The sequence below is a fragment of the Salvelinus sp. IW2-2015 genome, unplaced genomic scaffold (genome assembly GCF_002910315.2).
Source record: "Salvelinus sp. IW2-2015 unplaced genomic scaffold, ASM291031v2 Un_scaffold1998, whole genome shotgun sequence".
NCBI classification, from domain to species: domain Eukaryota; kingdom Metazoa; phylum Chordata; class Actinopteri; order Salmoniformes; family Salmonidae; genus Salvelinus; species Salvelinus sp. IW2-2015.
Window position 1 is genome coordinate 91,742 of NW_019943348.1, and position 24,634 is coordinate 116,375.

The 24,634-nt window shown below is 42.8% G+C and overlaps 1 protein-coding gene across 1 annotated transcript in view; it reads right to left on the reverse strand.

The window, feature by feature from the left end:
• Window positions 1–17,463: 17,463 nt before the first annotated feature.
• LOC112072672 (guanine nucleotide-binding protein G(I)/G(S)/G(O) subunit gamma-4-like) overlaps window positions 17,464–24,634 on the reverse strand; it is a 14,425-nt gene continuing 7,254 nt past the window's right edge. The window contains exons 2-3 of the mRNA XM_024140058.1: window positions 21,747–21,848; window positions 17,464–18,394 (exon numbers count right to left, since the gene is read on the reverse strand). Of these exons, the coding sequence (XP_023995826.1) occupies window positions 18,266–18,394; window positions 21,747–21,839 (222 nt within the window). The 5' untranslated portion in view covers window positions 21,840–21,848 and the 3' untranslated portion in view covers window positions 17,464–18,265. The remainder of the gene's footprint in view (window positions 18,395–21,746; window positions 21,849–24,634) is intronic.

A 24,634-nucleotide genomic window follows, 5' to 3' on the forward strand; every position in this document is an offset into this window, starting at 1 on the left:
CGTGAACTTGAGTGGAAGACGAGAGAAATGTCGATCTAGGCTCATAGATTAAGAGCATTTAAGTAGATCACAATTATTACACTATTTCATCCACGACAACATAAAGTAATCAACAATAACGTTACACATTCCTCTCACAATTTCGTACCTTTGTATGCTTGACGGATTTTAACAGAATTATATAAATGTTATCAATCTATGATAACTAATATCTGATGCATGATCTTCTTAACCTTAACCTTAGATGTTTTAAGATCCTCACATACTATGAATTTACTAATACTTTTTAATGTATAACAGGCTATTAGTATTTCCTTTAACCTGTCACATCAACAGACCCATCACTCAATCTCAACCAGCAAAACAGTTGTACTGACACCCATTCTTCAACTCCTCTCACGTCAAACACCAACAGTAATACATTTAGCAGACGCTTTAATCAAAAGCAACTTAGTCCTGCGTGCATACATTTTACGTATGGGTGGTCCCAGGAACAAGCAACTTTGGGAAAAATCCTTTAGATAGGCAACGGCCTGCCGAGATGGTTACCGTAGCAACATGAGAAGAGGTTGTCACAACACAAAAGTCAAGGGAAACAAAAAGATTACAGCTTTGCTCCGTTGAGACAAAGTGGAGAGAAATACAGGGCAATTCCCCAAATCCTTCACACAAATAGCACAGTCTTGGTTGTGTGGAGTGTTTGAAGTAGTTGCATAGAATAACCAGCAAGCAGGAAGTAGGGCAAATGATTAAAATGAACAGTATAAATTCCCATACAGTGGAAAAAGGCTTTTACTATATGAAATGCACTCATCCAGTGATTTACATCCATGCATCAATGTAACTTAAACTATATTTGGAGGGCCACCCACCAATCGTTTAATGAATATGAACACTACGGTTCAAAACTTGTAAAAGTTGCACATTAATTCAATATACATATTTTTTTAAAGGTACAATTTCAATGTTAGCCTACATCTTGGTTACAACTGCTACACACGTTTCATTGTCATGTTTGCAGAAAGTAACGTATCAAACCGGAGGAATCCCCAAATAATACAAGAAGTGGTTTAAAGGTGCTAAATGGATTGTTCTCAGAAGCCAGAAGGGAGCTTTGTGTATCTGTCAGGACATAGAACGTTTTGAGAGCTGGGTTAGCTAGCAAACGTTGTGCTGTCTTTAGTTTGTCTAGCAGGCAAAAGCAAAGAGGCCCTTGTAGGCTGAATACAGCTGCCAAAACGTCTTCTATCAAGTGAGAAAACCACGGCACATGATTAAAACATATGTCCTTGTTTCGGGGTTCATCTGGATCAGTGAAGGACCGGTAAAAGTGTTGCTTTAGCGTATGCAAGGAGGAACACCAGATAGTTGTGTGTGCCAGTGTTCAACAACAGTAACCAAGGTGAGACATAGCAACGTCGGAACTAGGCCTGGCACAATTACCGTATCATCAGTTAAGGATAAAGACCATGAAAATAAAATGGCATAACCATAAATGAAAACTAAAAAAACTAAAATAAATAATTTATAATAATGATTATCATAATCATGATGATATAATAATAATAATAACAATAATAATGATAAAATAATGATATACTAAATGACGATAATGATGTAATAATAATGATATAATAATAATAATATAATAATAATGATAAGATAATAATAATAATAATGATATTGATAAAATAATAATGATGTAATAATAATGATAATGTAATAATGATAATAATGATATGATAATAATATAATAATAATTATATAATAATAATAAAGATATAATAATAATAATAATAATAATAATGATATAATAATAATGATATAATAATAATGATAATAAAGATATAATAATAAATAATAATGATGATATAATAATAATGATATAATAATAAATAATAATAATAAAGATATAATATAAATAATAATAATAATAATAAAGATATAATAATAATGATAATAAAGATATAATAATAATGATAATAAAGATATAATAATAAATAATAATGATGCAACAAACATCTGACTGAAGACGGGAAGGCATTCTTGTGGTGGAGTCCGTTTCTACGGCAACATGAACTCTTAATGTGATGAAACTGTTGCGCCTTGCTGAAGCCATAGAACAGGAACCTCGAACCTGGCAATGTGACTGGTAAACTCCTAGGTACACTGGTAATGGCTGCCTGGTATTGTAATCCAACAACTTCCATGGTAATGTTCATTCAGATTATGTTAACTGGTGTGGCTCCTGCATTGGAGTGTATTGATGGTACACTTCCCGCTTACTCTTTGTGTTTTGCTCCCATTGGTACACTTGCAATGGCCGCCAGTCCAACAATTATGCCATCATTGAATGGAATGATGACGCACGTTCTATTCATTATATTTCTATGGCAGAACATGCAGCCAGGAGGGGACGTGAGGAGAAAGTGTCCACAAATTTTTTTTATAAAAAAGAAGAGACCTTGTTGCCGTAGTCAGAACGTTGCTAGGGAAACACCCAAGACATGCAGGGATCGATGCTAAACATCGTAACTTTGATTCAAGTTTAAAAATGAATGTGCAACTTTTACAAGTTGAATCAGACAGCGTTCACGTTCATAACATTATCTATATAATGTCATTCATTTTGCAGTTTCGTGTCTTGGGGTCACGGAACAATTTTTGATGGTTAGTCTGAACCATAGTCTTGTCTGTAGACTGCAGCCAGTCTGTGTGGGTGTTCATTGGATGCAGGTTGGAGAAAGAGGGGCTCGGTGGCCAGTCAACCAGGGGCCTGCCAGGATTGCAGAGGGAGTTGGAAGCCTCTGGGACCAGGCTAATATCCAGTGTTACACCACAAGTTTGGCCTCAACTCAGAACCAGCCCAGGGGCCTAAGCATCCACCCTGAGGTAAATCAGCACACCTACACTTGTAAACACGGACCAACATCTGTTACTGCAGACTGGACCTCATGTTGTAGTGGCTGTATTGTAAACACAGACCTGTTACTGCAGACTGAACCTCGTGTTGTAGTGGCTGTATGGGACAAGGCTAATTTCCACCCTTGCTATTTATCAAAAATTAACACTCAAACATCAACACAGTAAGTTAAGACTTAATATATATTTATTATAGGTATTTGCAATTTTACACCCAATGTTTTTGTAAAAACGGACACCATGATGAAAACCTTTCCGCATGAACTCCACCTCCCTCAAAAAAACTGTTCTGTAAAATAACTTCTGTTTCAAGACCTTTTTAAAGCAAAGGCACATTTGTCAATAAGTGTTCTTAAAAGGAAAGCAGAGAGAGAGAAAGGCTGGCTGGAGGCAGGCAGAGTAGACAGAGTCAGTCTTAGAAACGGCAAGGAATAGTGAGATGYCACAGCCAGCCAGTCAGCCTTCAGTAAGTACCCCACATMTCCATCACAACACAACTCTGAACCTGACTTGGAGGAGAGGAGGGACCAGGGAGCAGACAGGGGTCTAAATGGGATACGCCTGGGGTTCTGGGGAAATGAGAAGCCTGGGGTTTTGGGGAAATGAGAAGCCTGGGGTTCTGGGGAAACGAGAGGCCTGGGGTTCTGGGGAAACGAGAGGCCTGGGGTTTCTGGGGAAACGAGAGGCCTGGGGTCTGGGGAAACGAGAGGCCTGGGGTTCTGGGAAACGAGAGGCCTGGGGTTCTGGGGAAACGAGAGGCCTGGGATTTGGGGAAACGAGAGGCCTGGGATTCTGGGGAAACGAGAGGCCTGGGATTCTGGGGAAACGAGAGGCCTGGATTTCTGGGAAACGAGAGGCCTGGTTCTGGGGAAACGAGAGGCCTGGATTCCTGGGGAAACGAGAGGCCTGGGGTTCTGGGGAAACGAGAGGCCTGGGGTTCTGGGGAAACGAGAGGCCTGGGGTTCTGTTTAATGGGCTTGGTGACATGGGGAGGGGGTAAGGGGTTAGGGCATGGTGCTCCACCTCTCCAGTGAGTCTACACTATAAAACACCTGTCAGTCTGTCTTCAACCCCTCGCTAGCTGTGAAGGGAAGACAGTTCATAATAGGAGTAACCACATAAATAATGTGTAAAGTATGGGACTGTATTACCTTCATCTCTATCCCAGTCCTCTAGGCTCCTCTTGGGTGACCAGCGTAATGATTCTGTGGCTGAAAATGAAGTTTGGAAACTGTGTCAGTCAGGCATAATCTGAGGTCTGTTCATGACACCGTTTGCCCTGACTTCCATGACTTTGTATAATACACTGGGTGCTTTCTGTGTTGGAAGAATTGTGTACTAGTGCTGAGCGATTAACCAAAATGTAGGGGTTTTGTTTCGTTTTTTAAAAACAACTTATTGACTGGCGTCGGTTCAATTATTTGAATTCCATTTCCTTCAATTTTTTTCTGTGAGCTCAATGCACCGTTTTTCTAGAGATGAATCAGCTCAAGCCCGAACTGTGTGATGTATGCAACGAACGGGGACGGCAGGTAGCCTAGTGGTTAGAGAGTTGGGCCAGTAATCGAAAGCTTGCTGGATCAAATCACCAAGCTGACAGGGTAAAAATCTGTCGTTCTGCCCCTGAACAAGGCAGTTAACCCACTGTTCCCCGGTAGGCCATCATTGTTAATAAGAATTTGTTCTTAACTGACTTGCCAGTTAAATAAAGGTTACATTTAAAATAAAATATTTTAGAAATTAGTCAGGAGTTGTAGTTCCAAACAGGCCAATATTATACATGGTTAATTAGCACGTTTTCTGCGCTAAACTACAATGTCCATAATCCATTGTGCACCTACTTATCCAGTCCACAGCACTGTGTGCAGACACGGAGACAAAAGCTTTAAAAAGCTTTATTTACTTCGAACTACTAAAACAGTGATTTTGTCAGACAGCATAGGCAGCAGGTACAGTTGAAGTCGGAAGTTTACATACACTTAGGTTGGAGTCATTAAAACTGCGTTTTTCAACCACTCCACAAATTTCTTGTTAACTTCACTGGGGTAGGGTGCAGCATTCAGAATTTTGGATGAAAAGCGTGCCCAAATTAAACTGCCTGCTACTCAGGCCCAGAAGCTAGGATATGCATACAATTGGTAGATTTGAATAGAAAACTCTAAAGTTGCCAAAACTGTTAAAATAATGTCTGTGAGTATAACATAACTGATATGGCAGGCGAAAATCTGAGGAAAATCCATCCAGGAAGTACTATTATTTTGAAAGGCTGTTTTATCCATTGAAAGCCTATCCACCATACAAAGACTTAGGACCCAGTTCACGAGCTCTATGGCTTCTTCTACATGTGGCCAGTCTTAGGCAATGTTTCAGGCTTTTACTCTGAAAAATTAAGGAGATATAGCACTTTCAATGAGTGGACAGTGGAAATTTCCAGACATGAGTCCAGCGCGCCTTTCTTGTTTCTCCTTTTCTATTGACGAAGCTTTTGTCCGGTTGAAATATTATTGAACATTTATGACAAAAACAACCTGAGATTTGATTTTAAACATCGTTTGACATGTTTCTACGAACTTTTACTGTACTTTTTTGACTCTGTCTGGATGTTGAGAGCGTGCTTTGTGCCTTTGGAATACTGAACTAAACGCACCAACAAAACTGAGGTTTTTGGACATAAAGAGGGACATTTGGCTAAGGTGAATGTAAACCTCCGACTTCAACTGTATACAGAGACGACATGGGGACTACAGAGACGACACGGGGACTACAGAGACGACACGGGGACTACAGAGACGACACGGGGACTACAGAGACGACACGGGGACTACAGAGACGACACGGGACTACAGAGACGACACGGGGACTACAGAGACGACACGGGGACTACAGAGACGACTACAGAGACGACATGGGGACTATAGAGACGACACGGGGACTACAGAGACGACATGGGGACTACAGAGACGACATGGGGACTACAGAGACGACATGGGGACTACAGAGACGACATGGGGACTACAGAGACTTGGAATGAAATGTCATCAATTGAAACAAATGTAATATACTCAACAGAAATGTGTTAAGTAATGTAATGTGAATAACTGATGGTTAAGTGATACATTAGTCGTGGGCAGTCTACCATTATGGGACTTTCATTAATTGTTGTATTCTGTCGTTACAGCATTTAATGTCTAAAACAATAATCGAAGCCAGTGACAGTCTGTGTGCCATCATGCTAAATCCTTGACTTATTGTCATGCCAAACATTGTTTGCATGATGGCACAAGCAGACTGGCACTCGGGCTAGTGTACAAAATCCTTATGTACACAGTGACAGTCATCATATAATTATGATTTAAAGAATTAGCGTCATAATGGTCTTACTATATTAATTTACCCAATAGCAGTTTAGCGGAGCCTCATATTTTTAGCTGAAGTGGGTCAAGTTGGTAATCATTTTACAAGAAGAACGACACCATGCGGAGGAGAAGCTTCATTTCCAAAAGTTCCCATTCAGCAATCCATTCATTTTTAAGACAGGGTTGTCACCAAAGCTGTGTTGTATTCATTAAGTATGTCATGGAATTATTTTTCCCAGATGTATTACACATTACAAGGTCAAAGCATTTGAACAGAAAATGACAATTATGACATTTGCATGACAATGAATCGTTACCCGAAATTCCAGAAGCATTTTACAACCCTAAATCACACAATCCCACCTACACATCAAGCAATCGTACAGAGAGGTCTGAACCCGTCACAGGAGAGTCATGATATCAGGGAGTAGGGCGTTTTAGGTCTCGGCATGACGACGTCTCTCAACGGGACAACATTGGCACAGTTACTTTTAATTCTTGTTGTGAACGTAGTAGTAAGCTGATCGTTCCAATTACAACACGTTAGAGACGTTGATGTAAAGACCATGTAGCCTCCCACAGTCTAGTCTGGGTGTTTTCTACCGCGACCGGCAGCCGAGAGCGAACAAGCGAAAACAAGTAAAGTAACACCGCACTAACAATAACACCCAACAGTCCGGATCGTTTCAGAAAAGTTACACATGAACCACGGTCGGAGAAAATCACCCTAACTGAAAATCACACGGTGAGGGATAAGTACAGCTGCCTGATATCTAGGGAACTGGTTATCTGCAACGTCTCTTCTAGTCGACGGTCTGTACAGCGGTGGATGACGCCATTTCAGTCGCTGCCAGCCAGTCTGCCACAGCAGAAACTGGTGGAACAGTCGGGAGAGAAAACAGGACACCCAAAACAAGCACAACATCATCACATTCAGAAATATATATAACAAGGTCGGAATTCACCTGTGCTTCTCTAAATCATCTCTTCAATGTGACATTGTTCTTGGACTAGGGGAACAAAGTGCTAGCATACTAGACATCATTATTCGAGTGAGTGGCACGACCGTACCAGCTCTCTCTACCGAGGATCCGTAGCCAAATAGTGCGATAAAACAAAGCTCGACAACCCTAACCAACAACTGACACGAATCATTCTACTTCAATGACAGCAAAGCACGATACAGTCATTGAAAGGAACAGTGCTGCGGGACGATTGAAAACAGATTTATTCACTCAGTCGGTGCGAGCGGTGATCTGTTGTTCTACACATCTGCTGTGACGGTCGAAGACATCGGTTTGTGCCTCTGACAAAGAAACAAATTGACAACAAGGTCAAGCCCAATGAAGTAATTTCAAACACTGAACTGTAAAGAAATAATCCTCGCCGAGGATGAAGTCATTGTTTAGGAGGCTCGATCCATTTCACTTGGAGTCATCTCGATGGCTACATTGTCACCCAAGACAACCCCGCAGGTCCAATCCTTTCCCCCAGCTCGACGTTAACGAGCTGGCAGCAAGCTGTCTCCACATGTCAATGCACACAATATCATGTCCAATATCTCCCTCGTCCTGCAACTTGCCGAACACTGCAGCTTGGATGGGTTAGCGAAGTAACCGCGATAACTGTCATTTATATTCTGCTCACTTTTTGACAGAGGCGAGGGCAGCCAGGGGAAGTGTCTACCCGGAATTATCAGGCAACAAAAACGACGAGAAGGAACATCTAAATAACAATGTGTCGAGCAGCGACTACAACGAGCGAGTCCTGATTCAGTTTCAACATTGTTTCTGCGCTAAAATCAAAGCAACAAAATAAATGGAGCCTCGTTCAGATTCGCAATAGACTTGTTGTGAAACTGCAGATACGTATTGGTGGTCGATGCAAGACGCAATTTATGAATCGAAAATACTTCCATCACCATGTAGCCATAGTCTTGCGTAAGGCAGCCAGTTAACTAGCTACCAAGCAACCACAACACCCGAAAGTGGTCGTAGTGTTTTAAATGCCAAAACAGTCGGTTGTTAGCCCAGTAGAAAGTGATCCTCTCGGTACGCTTGGTAAACATGTCGACAACACCGCAGGTTACAATGAATAACGTTAACAAGCCGCATTGTTCAGCATGAAATAAAGTAAGAGATGCTGAAACGAGCAAATAGGTTACTCTAACTGTTACGCTATTCATAAGATAAACTGATACACCGAGGAACTTTAGGTTAACGTGTGCATTTAAGAGTTACGATAACATTTCCACGATTGATGTTTCAATTACTCTAGCTTAATTTTAATCACAGTTCAATACGTTTTTTTTCTTTCAGACATCGACATTCAATGTCGTTAAATGTTTCATTGTCCTAAGGCATGCAAAAGCACAATCCCTTTACCTATGAAGTCAATTTGATGAGCTCTTCTTTCGACTAAGGAAATGTCCAGAGGAATCCATAAAAACCATTTAATCCCACAATTGTCCAGGTTTTCTGCGTTCGTCCGCTGACCCCTGTTCTGTTTGATGTTGGGATGTGAATTCGTCCAAGTCGTAAACCGTATCCGTAGCTAGCGAGCGCTTTCTCTATGATGCTCTCCCCCCCTTCTGAACGGGACTGATGGATTCACCAACCCACCCACGGACATCAATATGTTCCCTCATTGGACAACACATTATGGTTGCCGCCCTTTAGCTTGTATGATTGGCTGTTTTTTTTATTACAACGATTCCAAATGACTTTAATAACGGCATGTGTAGGTGGGAGATGTAGTCATACAGGAGTTATTTACACCTGCATAGGCTGGAGAGAGACGAGACAAGAAACGATGCAAAAACACCAACTCCCACAATTCCCACCGAGGAGCACTCGAAATAGGTTGTTGAGTGCCCCACTTACTCCTGCGGGTCCTCTGTTAATGAGCCATATACTTTATAGTCGTCACTAGTTACAACAGTCAAACATGGATAACCCAGCCTATTTCTACATCTTATTTTAATCTGATTTCAAACCTAACCACACTGCTAGCAGTATGCTTAACCATAACCTTACATTAAGACCAGAAAGAGAATTGTTGTTTTATAACGCATGTTTACTGTGTGGCTGTGGTAACTAACTAGTGAGGACCGTACAGCCACAAATCAACCCATTTAAAAGGTGGAAACATCACACCATTCATATGGTGACCGTGGGCTCCCACACGCCACGGTTTAATGGGGTGATTAGCGGCTCATCGGGTTCACCAGGTAACAGTAGTAGCGGGTTGGCAGAGATTTGTTTGCACCAAATCATCTTGGCTTCACATGCTAATGTTACTTGACTCAGTTTATCGCCGTCGTGGTGTAGTTTGGAGAACTATGGTCATTTTTGATGGTACAGTTTACCTGGCGTCAATACGTGCGTTCATACTGATCAATCATGATCTTCTGAATGTTGAAAAATGTTATCTGGAAAAAGCTTGTTGACCTGCGCGCTAATGTTAGCAAATTGTCTCGCTAAAACAGGGGGCTGAAGTGGGGAAGTTCACGGATACTGGCTGACAAGGTGGGTGTTCACGGATACTGGCTGACAAGGTGGTACTTACTGCCTGTACAAAATCACAGTTTGTTATGACTGACTAGACAACAAAAGAAAGACTCGCAAATAAGCTAAAGTGTTGTGTTTCATGGATGTTTAGTGACTTGTGCTGTTGGCATGTCAGTTGGAGCTGACATTTTATAAGCAGCACAATCATATTTGCGCGTTGAAGAATATTGGTTGCATTTCCATTGTTGATTGTTTTGCCATCTACAGTTATATTCTCAACAACTGACACCATAAAAATGATGCTGTTTGTGATTAGTTAAACATAACATTAGAATGAACAGTATTTTATTATTATAGCTAGCCATCGATGGTATTTCTACTGCAATGAAGGCATTGTGATTCTATGCCTTCTGTTTGAAGTGTTAGTGGTATACTATCTCATACCTGTTGTTTATAAGTTCCTGACAACCGACTGTTAAAAGTGCATTGCATTTTACCTTAAACCTGCACACTACGTTCATATTACACCTGCCTTTAAGTACAGTATGTGAACTTACCAGTAAGGTAAATTGACCACCTGTGCAGGAGGTAAATTGTTAACATATATGAGCATTTGGTAGTCTGCCTTGGGTTGTAGCTTTTGGCAGAACCATTGGAGATTACCGTAGCTAGAGCTGGAGGAGCCTCAATTCTGAATCTCCCAAAGACAGAAAACATTCTTGGAAATCTACTGTACTTAAAAAGCATTGTGCGTGTGCAATGTGGTGCCTGCCTAGTGCCTTATTTAACGTTACCGGGGACTTGTCTCTTGGAACTCCCGTTTGGCTTCCGTGTTTTCCGAGCATGTTTGAAATGATGTGTATGATGTACACCATTCTATCCTGTTTTATGAGGACTTGAGGTCTCTGTTGCTCTGATAATGTATTCTGGCATTTGTGCCTTGTTGAATCCATGTGAAGAATTGGAATGGTGGACGTTGATTGATCATAAAAGCACCAGGCACATGCTGGTAAATTAAATAATAAGTCTGAATGACTGGTCAATTTGTTCATCCACCTGTAACCTGCCAGGCACAACAATGGTTGGAGTCAAACTGTCTCTTCTATCAGGTGGCTAACTAAACTTAACCAGTATCTCTGGCTAGCTAGTTAGCAAACTAAACGTAGCCAGTATCTCTGGCTAGCTAGTTAGCAAACTAAACGTAGCCAGTATCTCTGGCTAGCTAACTAAACATAGCTAGCATCTCTGGCTAGTTAGTTAGCAAACTAAACTTAGCCACTATCTCTGGCTAGCTAACTAAACATAGATAGCATCTCTGCCTACTAACTAAACGTAGCCAGTATCTACCAAGGTAGTTGGTTTTACATTCAACAAACAAAGCCATGTAAAAATCAATAACTAATTCACCGTTTGTCACAGAAACATCAAACCAGGTATGATTTATTCTATAAATGTATAGCATACTTTTAAAACATTTGTTCTGAGGACAGATTCCAGTTTTGATTTGATAGAGGGCATGTAGTCCGTGTGGTCAAAGTTCTAACCAGTCTGTTATACCCTATTGGAAGGGGCCTGGCAGAAAATATAGCATTTTTAGTCATATTAAATTAGATTACAGGAAAAAACTACGGCATGAAGGGGTCAGGCCTGACTAACAAAGAAGACGGGTGGCTGGATCAAGATAACCAAGAGGATCAACATGGCCTTTCCACAGTGGAGATAAGGGAAAACTAAGCGTGAACCATAATATATATATATATATATATATACACACTGCTCAAAAAAATAAAGGGAACACTAAAATAACACATCCTAGATCTGAATGAATGAAATATTCTTATTAAATACTTTCTTCTTTACATAGTTGAATGTGCTGACAACAAAATCACACAAAAATGATCAATGGAAATCAAATTTATCAACCCATGGAGGTCTGGATTTGGAGTCACACTCAAAATTAAAGTGGAAAACCACACTACAGGCTGATCCAACTTTGATGTAATGTCCTTAAAACAAGTCAAAATGAGGCTCAGTAGTGTGTGTGGCCTCCACGTGCCTGTATGACCTCCATACAACGCCTGGGCATGCTCCTGATGAGGTGGCGGATGGTCTCCTGAGGGATCTCCTCCCAGACCTGGACTAAAGCATCCGCCAACTCCTCGACAGTCTGTGGTGCAACGTGGCGTTGGTGGATGGAGCGAGACATGATGTTCCAGATGTGCTCAATTGGATTCAGGTCTGGGGAACGGGCGGGCCAGTACATAGCATCAATGCCTTCCTCTTGCAGGAACTGCTGACACTCCAGCCACATGAGGTCTAGCATTGTCTTGCATTAGGAGGAACCCAGGGCCAACCGCACCAGCATATGGTCTCACAAGGGGTCTGAGGATCTCATCTCGGTACCTAATGGCAGTCAGGCTACCTCTGGCGAGCACATGGAGGGCTGTGCGGCCCCCCAAAGAAATGCCACCCACACCATGACTGACCCACCGCCAAACCGGTCATGCTGGAGGATGTTGCAGGCAGCAGAACGTTCTCTACGGCGTCTCCAGACTCTGTCACGTCTGTCACATGTGCTCAGTGTGAACCTGCTTTCATCTGTGAAGAGCACAGGGCGCCAGTGGCAAATATGCCAATCTTGGTGTTCTCTGGCAAATGCCAAACGTCCTGCACGGTGTTGGGCTGTAAGCACAACCCCCACCTGTGGACGTCGGGCCCCCATACCACCCTCATGGAGTCTGTTTCTGACCGTTTGAGCAGACACATGCACATTTGTGGCCTGCTGGAGGTCATTTTGCAGGGCTCTGGCAGTGCTCCTCCTGCTCCTCCTTGCACAAAGGCGGAGGTAGCGGTTCTGCTGCTGGGTTGTTGCCCTCCTACAGCCTCCTCACGTCTCCTGATGTACTGGCCTGTCTCCTGGTAGCGCCTCCATGCTCTGGACACTACGCTGACAGCACAGCAAACCTTCTTGCCACAGCTCGCATTGATGTGCCATCCTGGATGAGCTGCACTACCTGAGCCACTTGTGTGGGTTGTAGACTCCGTCTCATTCTACCATAGAGTGAAAGCACGCCAGCATTCAAAAGTGACCAAACATCAGCCAGGAAGCATAGGAACTGAGAAGTGGTCTGTGGTCACCACCTGCAGAACCACTCCTTTATTGGGGGTGTCTTGCTAATTGCCTATAATTTCCACCTGTTGTCTTCCATTTGCACAACAGCATGTGAAATTTATTGTTAATCAGTGTTGCTTCCTAAGTGGACAGTTTGATTTCACAGAAGTGTGATTGACTTGGAGTTACATTGTGTTGTTTAAGTGTTCCCTTTATTTTTTTTGAGCAGTGTATAACAACCTGTTTACTTTCAGTAGGTGGTTGAGGTATGATATATACACCTGGTTTACTTTCAGTAGGTGGTTGAGGTATGATATATTAACACCTGGTTTACTTTCAGTAGGTGGTTGAGGTATGATATATAACACCTGGTTTACTTTCAGTAGGTTTGAGGTATGATATATAACACCTGGTTTACTTTCAGTAGGTGGTTGAGGTATGATATATAACACCTGGTTTACTTTCAGTAGGTGGTTGAGGTATGATATTTAAACACCTGTTTTACTTTCAGTAGGTGGTTGAGGTATGATATATAACACCTGGTTTACTTTCAGTAGGTGGTTGAGGTATGATATATAACACCTGGTTTACTTTCAGTAGTGGTTGAGGTATGATATATAACACCTGGTTTAACTTTTCAGTAGGTGGTTGAGGTATGATATATAACACCTGGTTTACTTTCAGTAGGCGGTTGAGGTATGATATATAACAACCTTGCGTTAAAACTTTCAGTAGGCGTTGAGGTATGATATATAACACCTGGTTTACTTTCAGTAGGTGGTTGAGGTATGATATACACCTGGTTTACTTTCAGTAGGTGGTTGAGGTATGAGATGAGGGGCTTTTTACTTGTTCTCTATCGTTCCTGAAGCAAGGGGGAGGGGAGGCCGTTGACACCCCAGCAGACAAACTTCTTAAAAAACACTATTTTACTGCAAACAATTATTTTTTTACAAAAAACATTCCTTATCTGAGGAAACTTCAACTGATGACTGATCTGGGAGAACGAAGAACTATGTTGCTGCATGAATCTGTTAGATTCTTTGACGGGACAAGTAAACAATCAGCAATCAAATGATTTTGAGACTAAAGCTGAAATAAGGGAAAAAGATTTCCCAGGAACGCTGCTACAGCGATAGTCTCCTCAACGTCACTCATAAGCCAGCACGAGAGACTGATAGAGCCGCCTTCTCACCAAAAAATACATGTGAGGAATCTGCTAAGGTTTGTTTTTCCACTGAATACAACCCGTCTACAGAGCAGTTAAAAAGTGTGATCCTCAAACACTGGCACATTCTTCAGTGACCCCTCACTCAAAGACTTTGAATCTAACCCTCCGTTGATATGCTTTTTGAGGGGTCGCAACATCAGAGATGGCCTCATGCACAGTGTCCCTAATCCTGCCCCTGTGCCCTCTACGTGGCTCCCAGGTCCTCCTACTGGGTTCTACCATTGTTCTTACTCAACTAAGGAACGTTTTGGGGATTTTTAAGTCCCTCAGTCGAGTAACTGATTCCCCAGTTTTTGATTCGCTGGGCTGAAGCGCGTTTGGGTATACCTTCTCTATATCTTCCGTATACCTTCCGTATACCTTCTCTATACCTTCCATATACCTTCTGTATACCTTCTGTATACCTTCCATATACCTTCTCTATACCTTCTCTATATCTTCTGTATACCTTCTCTATACCTTCTTTCCATATTTCTTTACCCTTTAGTGGGTGTACTTTACTGTATTTATACTTGGGATTATCACTTTTCAACAGGAAAAGTCCAAACAAAATCTCTGAAGGACGTGTTTAAACTATACTGGCTCTGTCACATTGATATACATGAACTGCAACGATATAAAGGGACGACAGACCACTTGGTTTGCCAGTTCCTTTATGTTGATTCTGCTAGGAGATTAATACAAAGCCTGCAATTCATTTATACATTTTATTTTTCAAATAAGTAATTCCAGTGATTTGTACATCTGCACATCTACACACCCAAACCTCTACACAATATGTGCATTTAGTAACACATCCAAACCTCTACACAATATGTGCATTTAGTAACACACCCAAACCTCTACACAATATGTGCATTTAGTAACACACCCAAACCTCTACACAATATGTGCATTTAGTAACACACCCATAATCTATACACAGGATGCGTCCTAAATAGCACCAGATTCCATATATAGTGCACTGCTTTTGACCAGGGCCAACGGGCCCTTGTCGATGGGACCTGGTCGACGGGCCCGGGTCAATCAATCAAATGTATTTATAAAGCCCCTTTTACATCAGCCGATGTCACAAAGTGCTGTACAGAAACCCAGTCGATGGGCCCTGGTCAAAAGTAGTGTGGCGAATAGGGTTCCATTTGGAACGAAGACATTAAAAAGAGGCAACATTTTTGATCACAAGATTCCCCAGTTATAAATATAAATAAATCCATGTAAAGTTCACGTTTGAGACATGAAATCCATGGCGGCACCCCAAGATGGCACCGTATTCCCTACATAGTGCACTACTTTTGACCAGGGCCCATCGACCAGGGCCCATTGGCCTCTGGTTGAAAGTAGTGCACTATGTAGGGATAAGAGTGGCGTTAGGGACACAGCCCATGTTTCATGTTCAGATTAGGCACCACCCTGGAACTGAGGTCTGTGGGATTAGAGACCCTGAGAAACGTCTCAGGTCACTTAGACAGAAAAACACTCAACATAGTTCTACAAAGTTAAATGTAATATCTGGTTTCAGTGATAGGAACGGTGTAGCCCGAGTGCCACTCTATGCCATCATGCTACTGACAGCGTGTGGCATAGAGTGACGTGATGACACAGACTATGCAGGCTAGGAAATGTGTATGATACCTACTATAAACCCCTACTACTGTAAAATACAGAGAACTAAATTCAACTACAATAGGGTTGCAAAATTCCGCTTACTGTCCCCCAAATTCCCAGATTGTCCAGAAATCCTACGTGGAGGAATCTGGATTTCCTGACTATTTTCTTTCTTGATTCCATGAATTATCCAACTGGGACTTGTGGAAAAGCTGAGGATTTGGGGAAAGTTTACATCACGTAAAGTGATGAATGAAACATCAACCAGGATCATATAACATGTAAACAGACCCTTAATACTGAGAGAGAAGTAGCAATAAGCACACATTTTATTAACGGTTTAAACCTAATATCTCCAATCAGTAGCACTACACACCATGATGGCATGTTCAGTGCTGTTCAGTGCTGATATCAAAGTAATAATAAATACACATAATAATAATTTAAAAAAATAATGCAAATACTTAAATAAGTAACTATCATCATGAAAAGGATACCTTTGACATATTGTGGTTTTTAATAAGAGAATTAAAAGTCTGTGGGTTGAGATTGTCTTAGAGAATAGGCCTCCTACCAGGGTTGGGGTAAATTCCATTTCAATTCCAGTCAATTAAGGAAGTACACTGACATTTTCATTCCAATTCTCTTCATTGCTTTTCAATGAGGAAAATGTGGAATTGGAATTTGGTTTACTTTGTGAATTGACTGGAGTTGATCCCCACCCTGCCTCCCACAGACGTTGGCACTAATGCCTGACACACTAAATGACTGTACTGTACACTCCAGCAGAAGCACAAATGGCACCCTATTCCCTAAATAGTGCACTACTTTTGACCAGAGCATTATGGGAACTATATCACAGGGATGTTATAGCCTGAAACAGAATAAACACTGTTCCTACAGAAACTGTCTCAGTGGCTGATCAAAGGCAGTGCACTATATAGGCCATAAGGTTCTGGTCAAAGGCAGTGCACTATATAGGCAATAGGGTTCCATTTAGGACAGAACTAAAACACATCCACCCTGTAGGAGACAGAGGAGGCTGGAGGGTTGCACATTCCCTAAACTTTACCCAAATTCCCAGGTTTTCCAGAAGTCCCGGTTAGAAGATTCCCAAAATCATCAGGAAAGAACTAGGGATTGTGGGAAAGGTAAGGTCATTTTACAATCCTAGACTCGAATGGAGCAAAGCAGAGGGACAAGCAGGCCTCTGGGTGGGTGGGTTGGCTGTGTGGTATAAGGCCTTTCACCACAATGTATTAATCCACTTAGGACAGACAGGCAAAATACATTTAAAATGATACAGACTCGGGAAACACATTTTGCTCTTTATACGTACAATAAAATAAAGAAATTAACAATATAAGACATTAAAGAGGACCTAGTATCGAGCCCTGGGGGACACCAGTAGAGAGACATTATAGAGGACCTAGTATCGAGCCCTGGGGGACACCAGTAGAGAGACATTATAGAGGACCTAGTATCGAGCCCTGGGGGACACCAGTAGTGAGACCCTCCCCATCTCCTATCCATCTCCCCTTCCTTTCTCTCTCCCCCTCCCTCCATCATCTTTTTCTCTACCTCTCCATCTTCCTTTCTCTCTCCCCCTCCCTCCATCTTTTTCTCTACCTCTCCCTCTCCATCTCCCCCTCCCTTTCCATCTCCCCCCTCCCTCCCCATCTTCTTTCCCTCTCCGTCTCCCCTCCCTCCCCATCTCCTCACCTTTCCCTCTCCATCTCCTTTCCCTCTCCCCTCCTCCCCCATCTCATCTCTGTCCTTCCTGATGGTAATGTGAAATGGATAGTGGGGACTAACATGCTATATGGTATGTTGGTTCAATCTTATATAAAATACTGGGCTTTAGAAATACATTTAAAAAACATTCCCAAGGTTTGTGTTTGTTTCCTGAGGTATGTAAATAAAATAAGCTAGTGTAAACAAAAACAAAAGACATGTTAATAAAAATATAATCTCATCATAAAGCACTAATGAAGGCTTCTCTCTAACAACGAAGAAGAAGCTATAACAAACCAACCAATGAAACGACACTGGAGACGAACACGCAGACGCGGTCAGTGGGTTGCCAGATGGAAAGGTATCTAAACCCTCCCCAATGCAGCCACCTGGGACAGAGCTGCCCAACAACAGTGTCTGGCAACCTCAAGCCAACTCAACAGTAGCCAGAAGGATGTTAAGCTAGCGGTAGTAGTTAGTTCACTGTTAAAGACAAGACCACTTCCGGATACTGGGCTTTGAATGGGCTTAAAGATTGAATTTACTTCTACCAGATGCCTTTTATGAAGATTATTTTTAATGAAGAAAATGTATGTACGTTTTTTTGCGCTTGAAGACCATAAAAAAAAACTACAAAAGTTGAAAACTTACAAGGCTGAAAGGGCATTCACTTCCTGGTTAGTTTCACAGCGTTTTGTTAGCTTCAGGTACGGTGAAGACAGAAGAGGAGACGCCAGGCGTAATTCCACACCTGAAACAGGGCCCGGCCTAAGGCTGGTCTGCCCCCTACTGGGCATCAGAGAATGGTGCAGAATAACTTCTTCTCCCTAAAGGGGTTCTCTGAGGCTGGCACGGGCACGATGAGGGGGTCGTCACGTATGTGGGCATCGCAATACACCATCAGATCCGCTGCTGCTTTGGAGACCTGGGGTGGTGAGACCGGAACAGGAGAAAGACCGTTATGATTAGGTACGATAAGGCAGAGGAGGGGAGGGGGAGAGAGGAGGGGAGGGGGAGAGAGGAGGGGAGAAGGAGAGGGGAGGAGGAGGGGAGGGGTGGTGAGACTGGAACAGGAGAGAAAGACCGTTATGATTAGGTACGATAAGGCAGAGGGGAGGAGGGGAGAGGGGAGGAGGAGGAGGCGAGGGGAGGAGGGTCCCATACTGTCTACAGTGCATTCGGAAAGTATTCAGACCCCTTGACTTTTATAACATTTTGTTGCATTACAGCCGCAGTCAAACATTTATTACAATTAAATATAACAATTAAACACCCCATAATGACAAAGCAAAAACTGTTTTATTCTAAATTTTTGCAAATGTAATATTGCATTTCAATAAGTATTCAGACCCTTTACTCAGTACTTTGTTGAAGCACCTTTGGCAGTGATTACAGCCTCAAGTCTTCTTGGGTATGACGCTACAAGCTTGGCACAGCTGTATTTGGGGAGTTTCTCCCATTCTTCTCTGCAGATCCTCTCAAGCTCTGTCAGGTTGGATGGGGAGTGTCGCTGCACAGTTAATTTCAGGTCTCTCCAGAGATGTTCGATCGGGTTCAAGTCCGGGCTCTGGCTGAGCCACTCAAAGACATTCAGAGACTTGTTCCGAAGCCACTCCTGCATTGTCTTGGCTGTGTGCTTAGGGTCGTTGTCCGATTGGAAGGTGAATCTTCGCCCCCAGTCTGAGGTCATGAGCGCTCTGGAGCAGGTCCACCTCTAATCCACCTCTACGCAGACGATACCATTCTGTATACATCTGGCCCTTGGACACTGTGTTAATTAACCTCCAAACGAGCTTCAATGCCATACAACACTCCTTCCGAGGCCTCCAACTGCTTTTAAATGCAAGTAAAACTAAGCACATGCTCTTCAGCCGATTGCTGCCCGCATCTGCCTGCCTGACTAGCATCACTACTCTGGGCGGTTCTGACTTAGAATATGTGGACAACTACAAATACTTAGGTGTCTGGTTAGACTGTAAACTCTCCTTCCAGACTCACATTAAGCATCTCCAATCCAAAGTTAAATCAAGAATTGGCTTCTTATTTTGCAACAAAGCATCCTTCACTCATGCTACCAAACATACCCTCGTAAAACTGACCATCCTACCGATCCTTGACTTCGGCGATGTCATTTACAAAATAGCCTCCAACACTCTACTCAGCAAATTGGATGTAGTCTATCACAGTGCCATCCGTTTTGTCACCAAAGCCCCATATACTACCCCCCACTGCGACCTGTATGCTCTCGTTGGCTCACTACATATTTGTCACCAAACCCACTGGCTCCAGGTCATCTACAAGTCTTTGCAAGGTAAAGCCCCACCTTATCTCAGCTCACTGGTCACCATAGCAACACCCACCTCTAACACGCGCTCCAGCAGGTATATTGCACTGGTCATCCCCAAAGCCAACACCTCCTTTGGCCGCCTTTCCTTACAGTTCTCTGCTGCCAATGACTGGAACGAACTGCAAAAATCACTGAAGCTGGAGTCTTATATCTCCCTCTCTAACTTTAAGCATCAGCTGTCAGAGCAGCTCACAGATCACTGCACCTATACATAGCCCATCTGTAAATAGCCCACCCAACTACCTCATCCCCATATTATTATTTACTTGCTCTTTTGCACCCCAGTATCTCTACTTGCACATCATCATCTGCACATCTATCACTCCAGTGTTAATGCTATATTGTAATTATTTCGCCTCTATGGCCTATTTATTGCCTTACCTCCCTAATCTTACCTCATTTTCCCACACTGTATATAGAGTTTTCTACTGTATTATTGACTGTATGTTTGGTTTATTCCATGTGTAACTCTGTGTTGTTGTTTGTGTCACACTGCTTTACTTTATCTTGACCAGGTCACAGTTGTAAATAAGAACTTGTTCTCAACTAGTCTACCTGGTTAAATAAAGGTTAAATAAAATAATAATAATAAAATAGAGATCTGTGATTTCTGCCCAACTGCTTCTCTCTCTTGCTCTCTCCTTTTACAGACACACTATCCCACCATCTGGGGGGGTCTGAGTGGGGGGAGGTTCTTTCCACTGAGAAATATTGGGAGTCATCAAGGCAAAAATAGTAAAAATGTGTAGAAAATAGTAAAAATAAAGAAACTCTGGAATGACTACTATCACTGTATGTTTTATATTTGAGATTCTTAAAAGTTGCAACTCTTTACCTTGATGACAGCTTTGCACACTCTTGGCATTCTCTCAACCAGCCAGTTTCATCATAGCTCTTGATGGTTTTTGCGACTGCAATTGAAGAAAATGTTAAAGTTCTTGAACTTTTCTGGATTAACTGACCTTCATGCCTTCATGTCTTGTTTCTCTTTGCTTATTTGAGCTGTTCTTGCCATAGTATGGACTTGATCTTTTACCCCCCCTACCTTGTCACAACACAACTGATTGGCTCAAATGCATTAAGAAAGCATGACATTCCACAAATTAACTTTGAACAAGGCACACCTGTTAATTGAAATGCATTCCAGGTGACTACCTCATGAAACTGGTTAAGAGAATGCCAAGTGTGCAAAGATGTCATCAAGGCAAAGGCTGGCTACTTTGAAGAATCGCAAATATAAAATATATTTTGATTTGTTTAACACTTTTTTGGTTACTACATGATTCCATATGTGTTATTTCATAGTTTTGATGTCTTCACTATTATTCTACAATGTAGAAAATAGTAAAAATAAAGAAAAACCCTTGAATGAGTAGGTGTACAAAAATATAGAGAAAGCACTCCCGTATATCCTGTTCCAACTGAATAACTTGTTGAATCTATAAACCTATATTTACCTCCCCAAGGTCAATTTTATGAGCAGCCACTTTTTGAATGAAAGTCAAGCTCTGCTTTGAACAATTATCTTCCATTAAATAATCTAAACACGCCCCCAAAATATAGGTTTACAGATATAAATATACAGACCTTAGACATCACGGGACTACGCTGACAGGGATCTGTTATGGTCAACATTATTCTACTGGTCAATCTGGTGTATGTCCCAAATGACACCCTATTCCCTATTTAGTGCACTACATAATGACACCCTGTTCCCTATATAGTGCACTACATAATGACACCCTATTCCCTATTTAGTGCACTACATAATGACACCCTGTTCCCTATATAGTGCACTACTTCTGCACATGGGCCCTGGTCAAAAGTAGTGCACTATCAAGGGAATAGGGTGCCATTTTGGATAAACATCACCAAACCTGGAGGATCACTCTGTTCCAACACACACACACACACACACACACACACAAACCTTTATCCTGTCCATACAAGACTCCATCTTGAGTTGTTCCACAGCTTTCCTGGCGTGGGAGATGCTGTTGTTGTTGACCACACTGTCCTTCATGACGATGACCTGGCAGTACAAAGACACATGGAGTCAAGAGGCTGGGTGAGTGATGTTGTCCTTCATGACGATGACCTGGCAGTACAAAGACACATGGGGTCAAGAGGCTGGGTGAGTGAGGGTAGACTGTGGAGTTAGGGTTAGACTGGGTTAGACTGTGGAGTTAGGTAGACTGTGGAGTTAGGGTAGACTGTGGAGTGGGTTAGACTGGGTTAGACTGTGGAGTTAGGGTTAGACTGTGGAGTTAGGGTTAGACTGTGGAGTTTAGGGTTAGACTGGGTTAGACTGTGGAGTTAGGGTTAGACTGTGGAGTTAGGGTTAGACTGGGTTAGACTGTGGAGTTAGGGGTTGAACTGTGGAGTTGGGTTAGACTGGGTTAGACTGTGGAGTTAGGGTTAGACTGTGGTGTTAGGGTTAGACTGGGTTAGACTGTGGAGTTAGGGTTTAGACTGTGGAGTTAGGGTTAGACTGGGTTAGACTGTGGAGTTAGGGTTAGACTGTGGAGTTAGGGTTAGACTGGGTTAGACTGTGGAGTTAGGGTTAGAGCTGGTTACTGTGGAGTTAGGGTTAGACTGTGGAGTTTGGGTTAGACTGTGGAGTTTGGGTTAGACTGGGTTAGACTGTGGATTTGGGGTTAGACTTGGGTTAGACTGTGGAGTTTGGTTAGACTGGGTTGACTGGGAGTAGACTGGGTTAGACTGTGGAGTTAGACTGGGTTAGACTGTGGAGTTAGGGTTAGAGGAAACTGTGGAGTTTAGGGTTAGACTGGGTTAGACTGTGGAGTTAGGGTTAACTGGTTGACTGTGGAGTTGGGTTAGACTGGGTTGAACTGTGGAGTTAGGTTAGACTGGGTTAGACTGTGGAGTTAGACGGGTTAGACTGTGGAGTTTGGGTTGACTGTGGAGTTGGGTTAAGACTGGGTTAGACTGTGGAGTTAGACTGGGTTAGACTGTGGAGTTAGAGGTTGAGACTGGTTAGACTGTGGGTTAGGGTTAGACTGTGGAGTTATTGGGTTAAGACTGTGGAGTTAGGGTTAGACTGGGTTAGACTGTGGAGTTTAGGGTTAGACTTGTGGAGTTAGGGTTAGACTGGTTAGACTGTGGAGTTTAGGGTTAGACTGTGGAGTTGGGTTAGACTGGGTTAGACTGTGGAGTTAGGGGTTAGACTGTGGTGTTAGGGTTAGACTGGGTTAGAACTGTGGTAGTTAGAGGGTTAGACTGTGGAGTTAGGGTTAGACTGGGTTAGACTGTGGAGTTAAGGGAGTATGACACTGTGGAGTTTGGGTTAGACTGTGGAGTTTGGGTTAAACTGGGTTAGCTGTGGATTTGGGTTAGACTGGGTTAGACTGTGGAGTTAGACTGGTTAGACTGTGGAGTTAGGGTTTAGACTGTGGGAGTTAGGGTTAGACTGGGTTAGACTGTGGAGTTAGGGTTAGACTGGGTTAGACTGTGGAGTTTGGGTTAGACTGTTGACTGTGGAGTTGAGGTTAGACGTGGAGTAGACTGGGTTAGACTGTGGAGTTAGGGTTAGACTGGTTAGACTGTGGAGTTAGGGTTAGACTGGGTTAGACTGTGAGTTGGGTTAGACTGGGTTAGACTGTGGAGTTTGATTCTGGGTTATGACTGTGGAGTTAGACTGGGTTAGACTGTGGATGTTAGACTGGTTTAGACTGTGGATTTTAGACTTGGGTTAGACTGTGATGTTAGACTGGGTTAGACTGTGGAGTTATGACTGGTTAGACTGTAGTTAGACTGGTTAGACTGTGGAGTTAGACTGGGTTAGACGTTGGGATGTTAGACTGGGTTAGACTGGGTGTTAGACTGGGTTTAGACTGTGGTGTTAGACTGGGTTAGTACTGTGGAGTTAAGGTGGTTAGACTGTGGAGTTAGGTTAGACTGTGGATTAGGGTTAGACGTGGTGTTAGGTTTAGACTGTGGAGTTAGGGTTAGACTGGTTAGACTGTGGAGTTAGGGTAGACTGGTTAGACTGTGGAGTTAGGTGTGAACTGGGTTAGACTGTGGGAGTTAGGGTTAGACTGGGTTAGACTGTGGAGTTAGGGTTAGACTGGGTTAGACTGTGGAGTTAGGGTTAGACTGGGTAGACTGTGGAGTTAGGGTTAGACTGTGGAGCTAGGGTTAGACTGGTTAGACGTGGAGTTAGGGTTTAGACTGTGGAGTTAGGGTTAGACTGTGGAGTTAGGGTTAGACTGGGTTAGACTGTGGAAGTTAGGGTTAGACTGGGTTAGACTGTGGAGTTAGGGTTAGACTGTGGTGGTTAGGGTTAGACTGGGTTAGACTGTGGTGTTAGGGTTAGACTGGGTTAGACTGTGGAGTTTGGGTTAGACTGGGTTAGACTGTGGAGTTTGGGTTGACTGGGTTAGACTGTGGAGTTTGGGTTAGACTGGGTTAGACTGTGGTGTTAGGGTTAGACTGTGGTGTTAGGGTTAGACTGGAGTTGGGTTAGACTGGAGTTAGGGTTAGACTGGGTTAGACTGGGAGTTAGGGTTAGACTGGGTTAGACTGTGGAGTTAGGGTTAGACTGTGGTGTTAGGGTTAGACTGGGTTAGACTGTGGAGTTAGGGTTAGCTGGTTAGACTGTGGAGTTAGGGTTAGACTGGGTTAGACTGTGGAGTTAGGGTTAGACTGTGGTTTAGGGTTAGACTGTGGAGTTAGGGTTTAGACTGGGTTAGACTGTGGAGGTTAGGGTTAGACTGTGGAGTTTGGGGTTAGACTGGAGTTGGGTTTAGACTGGAGTTTGGGTTAGACGACTGGAGTTTGGGGTTAGACTGGGTTAGA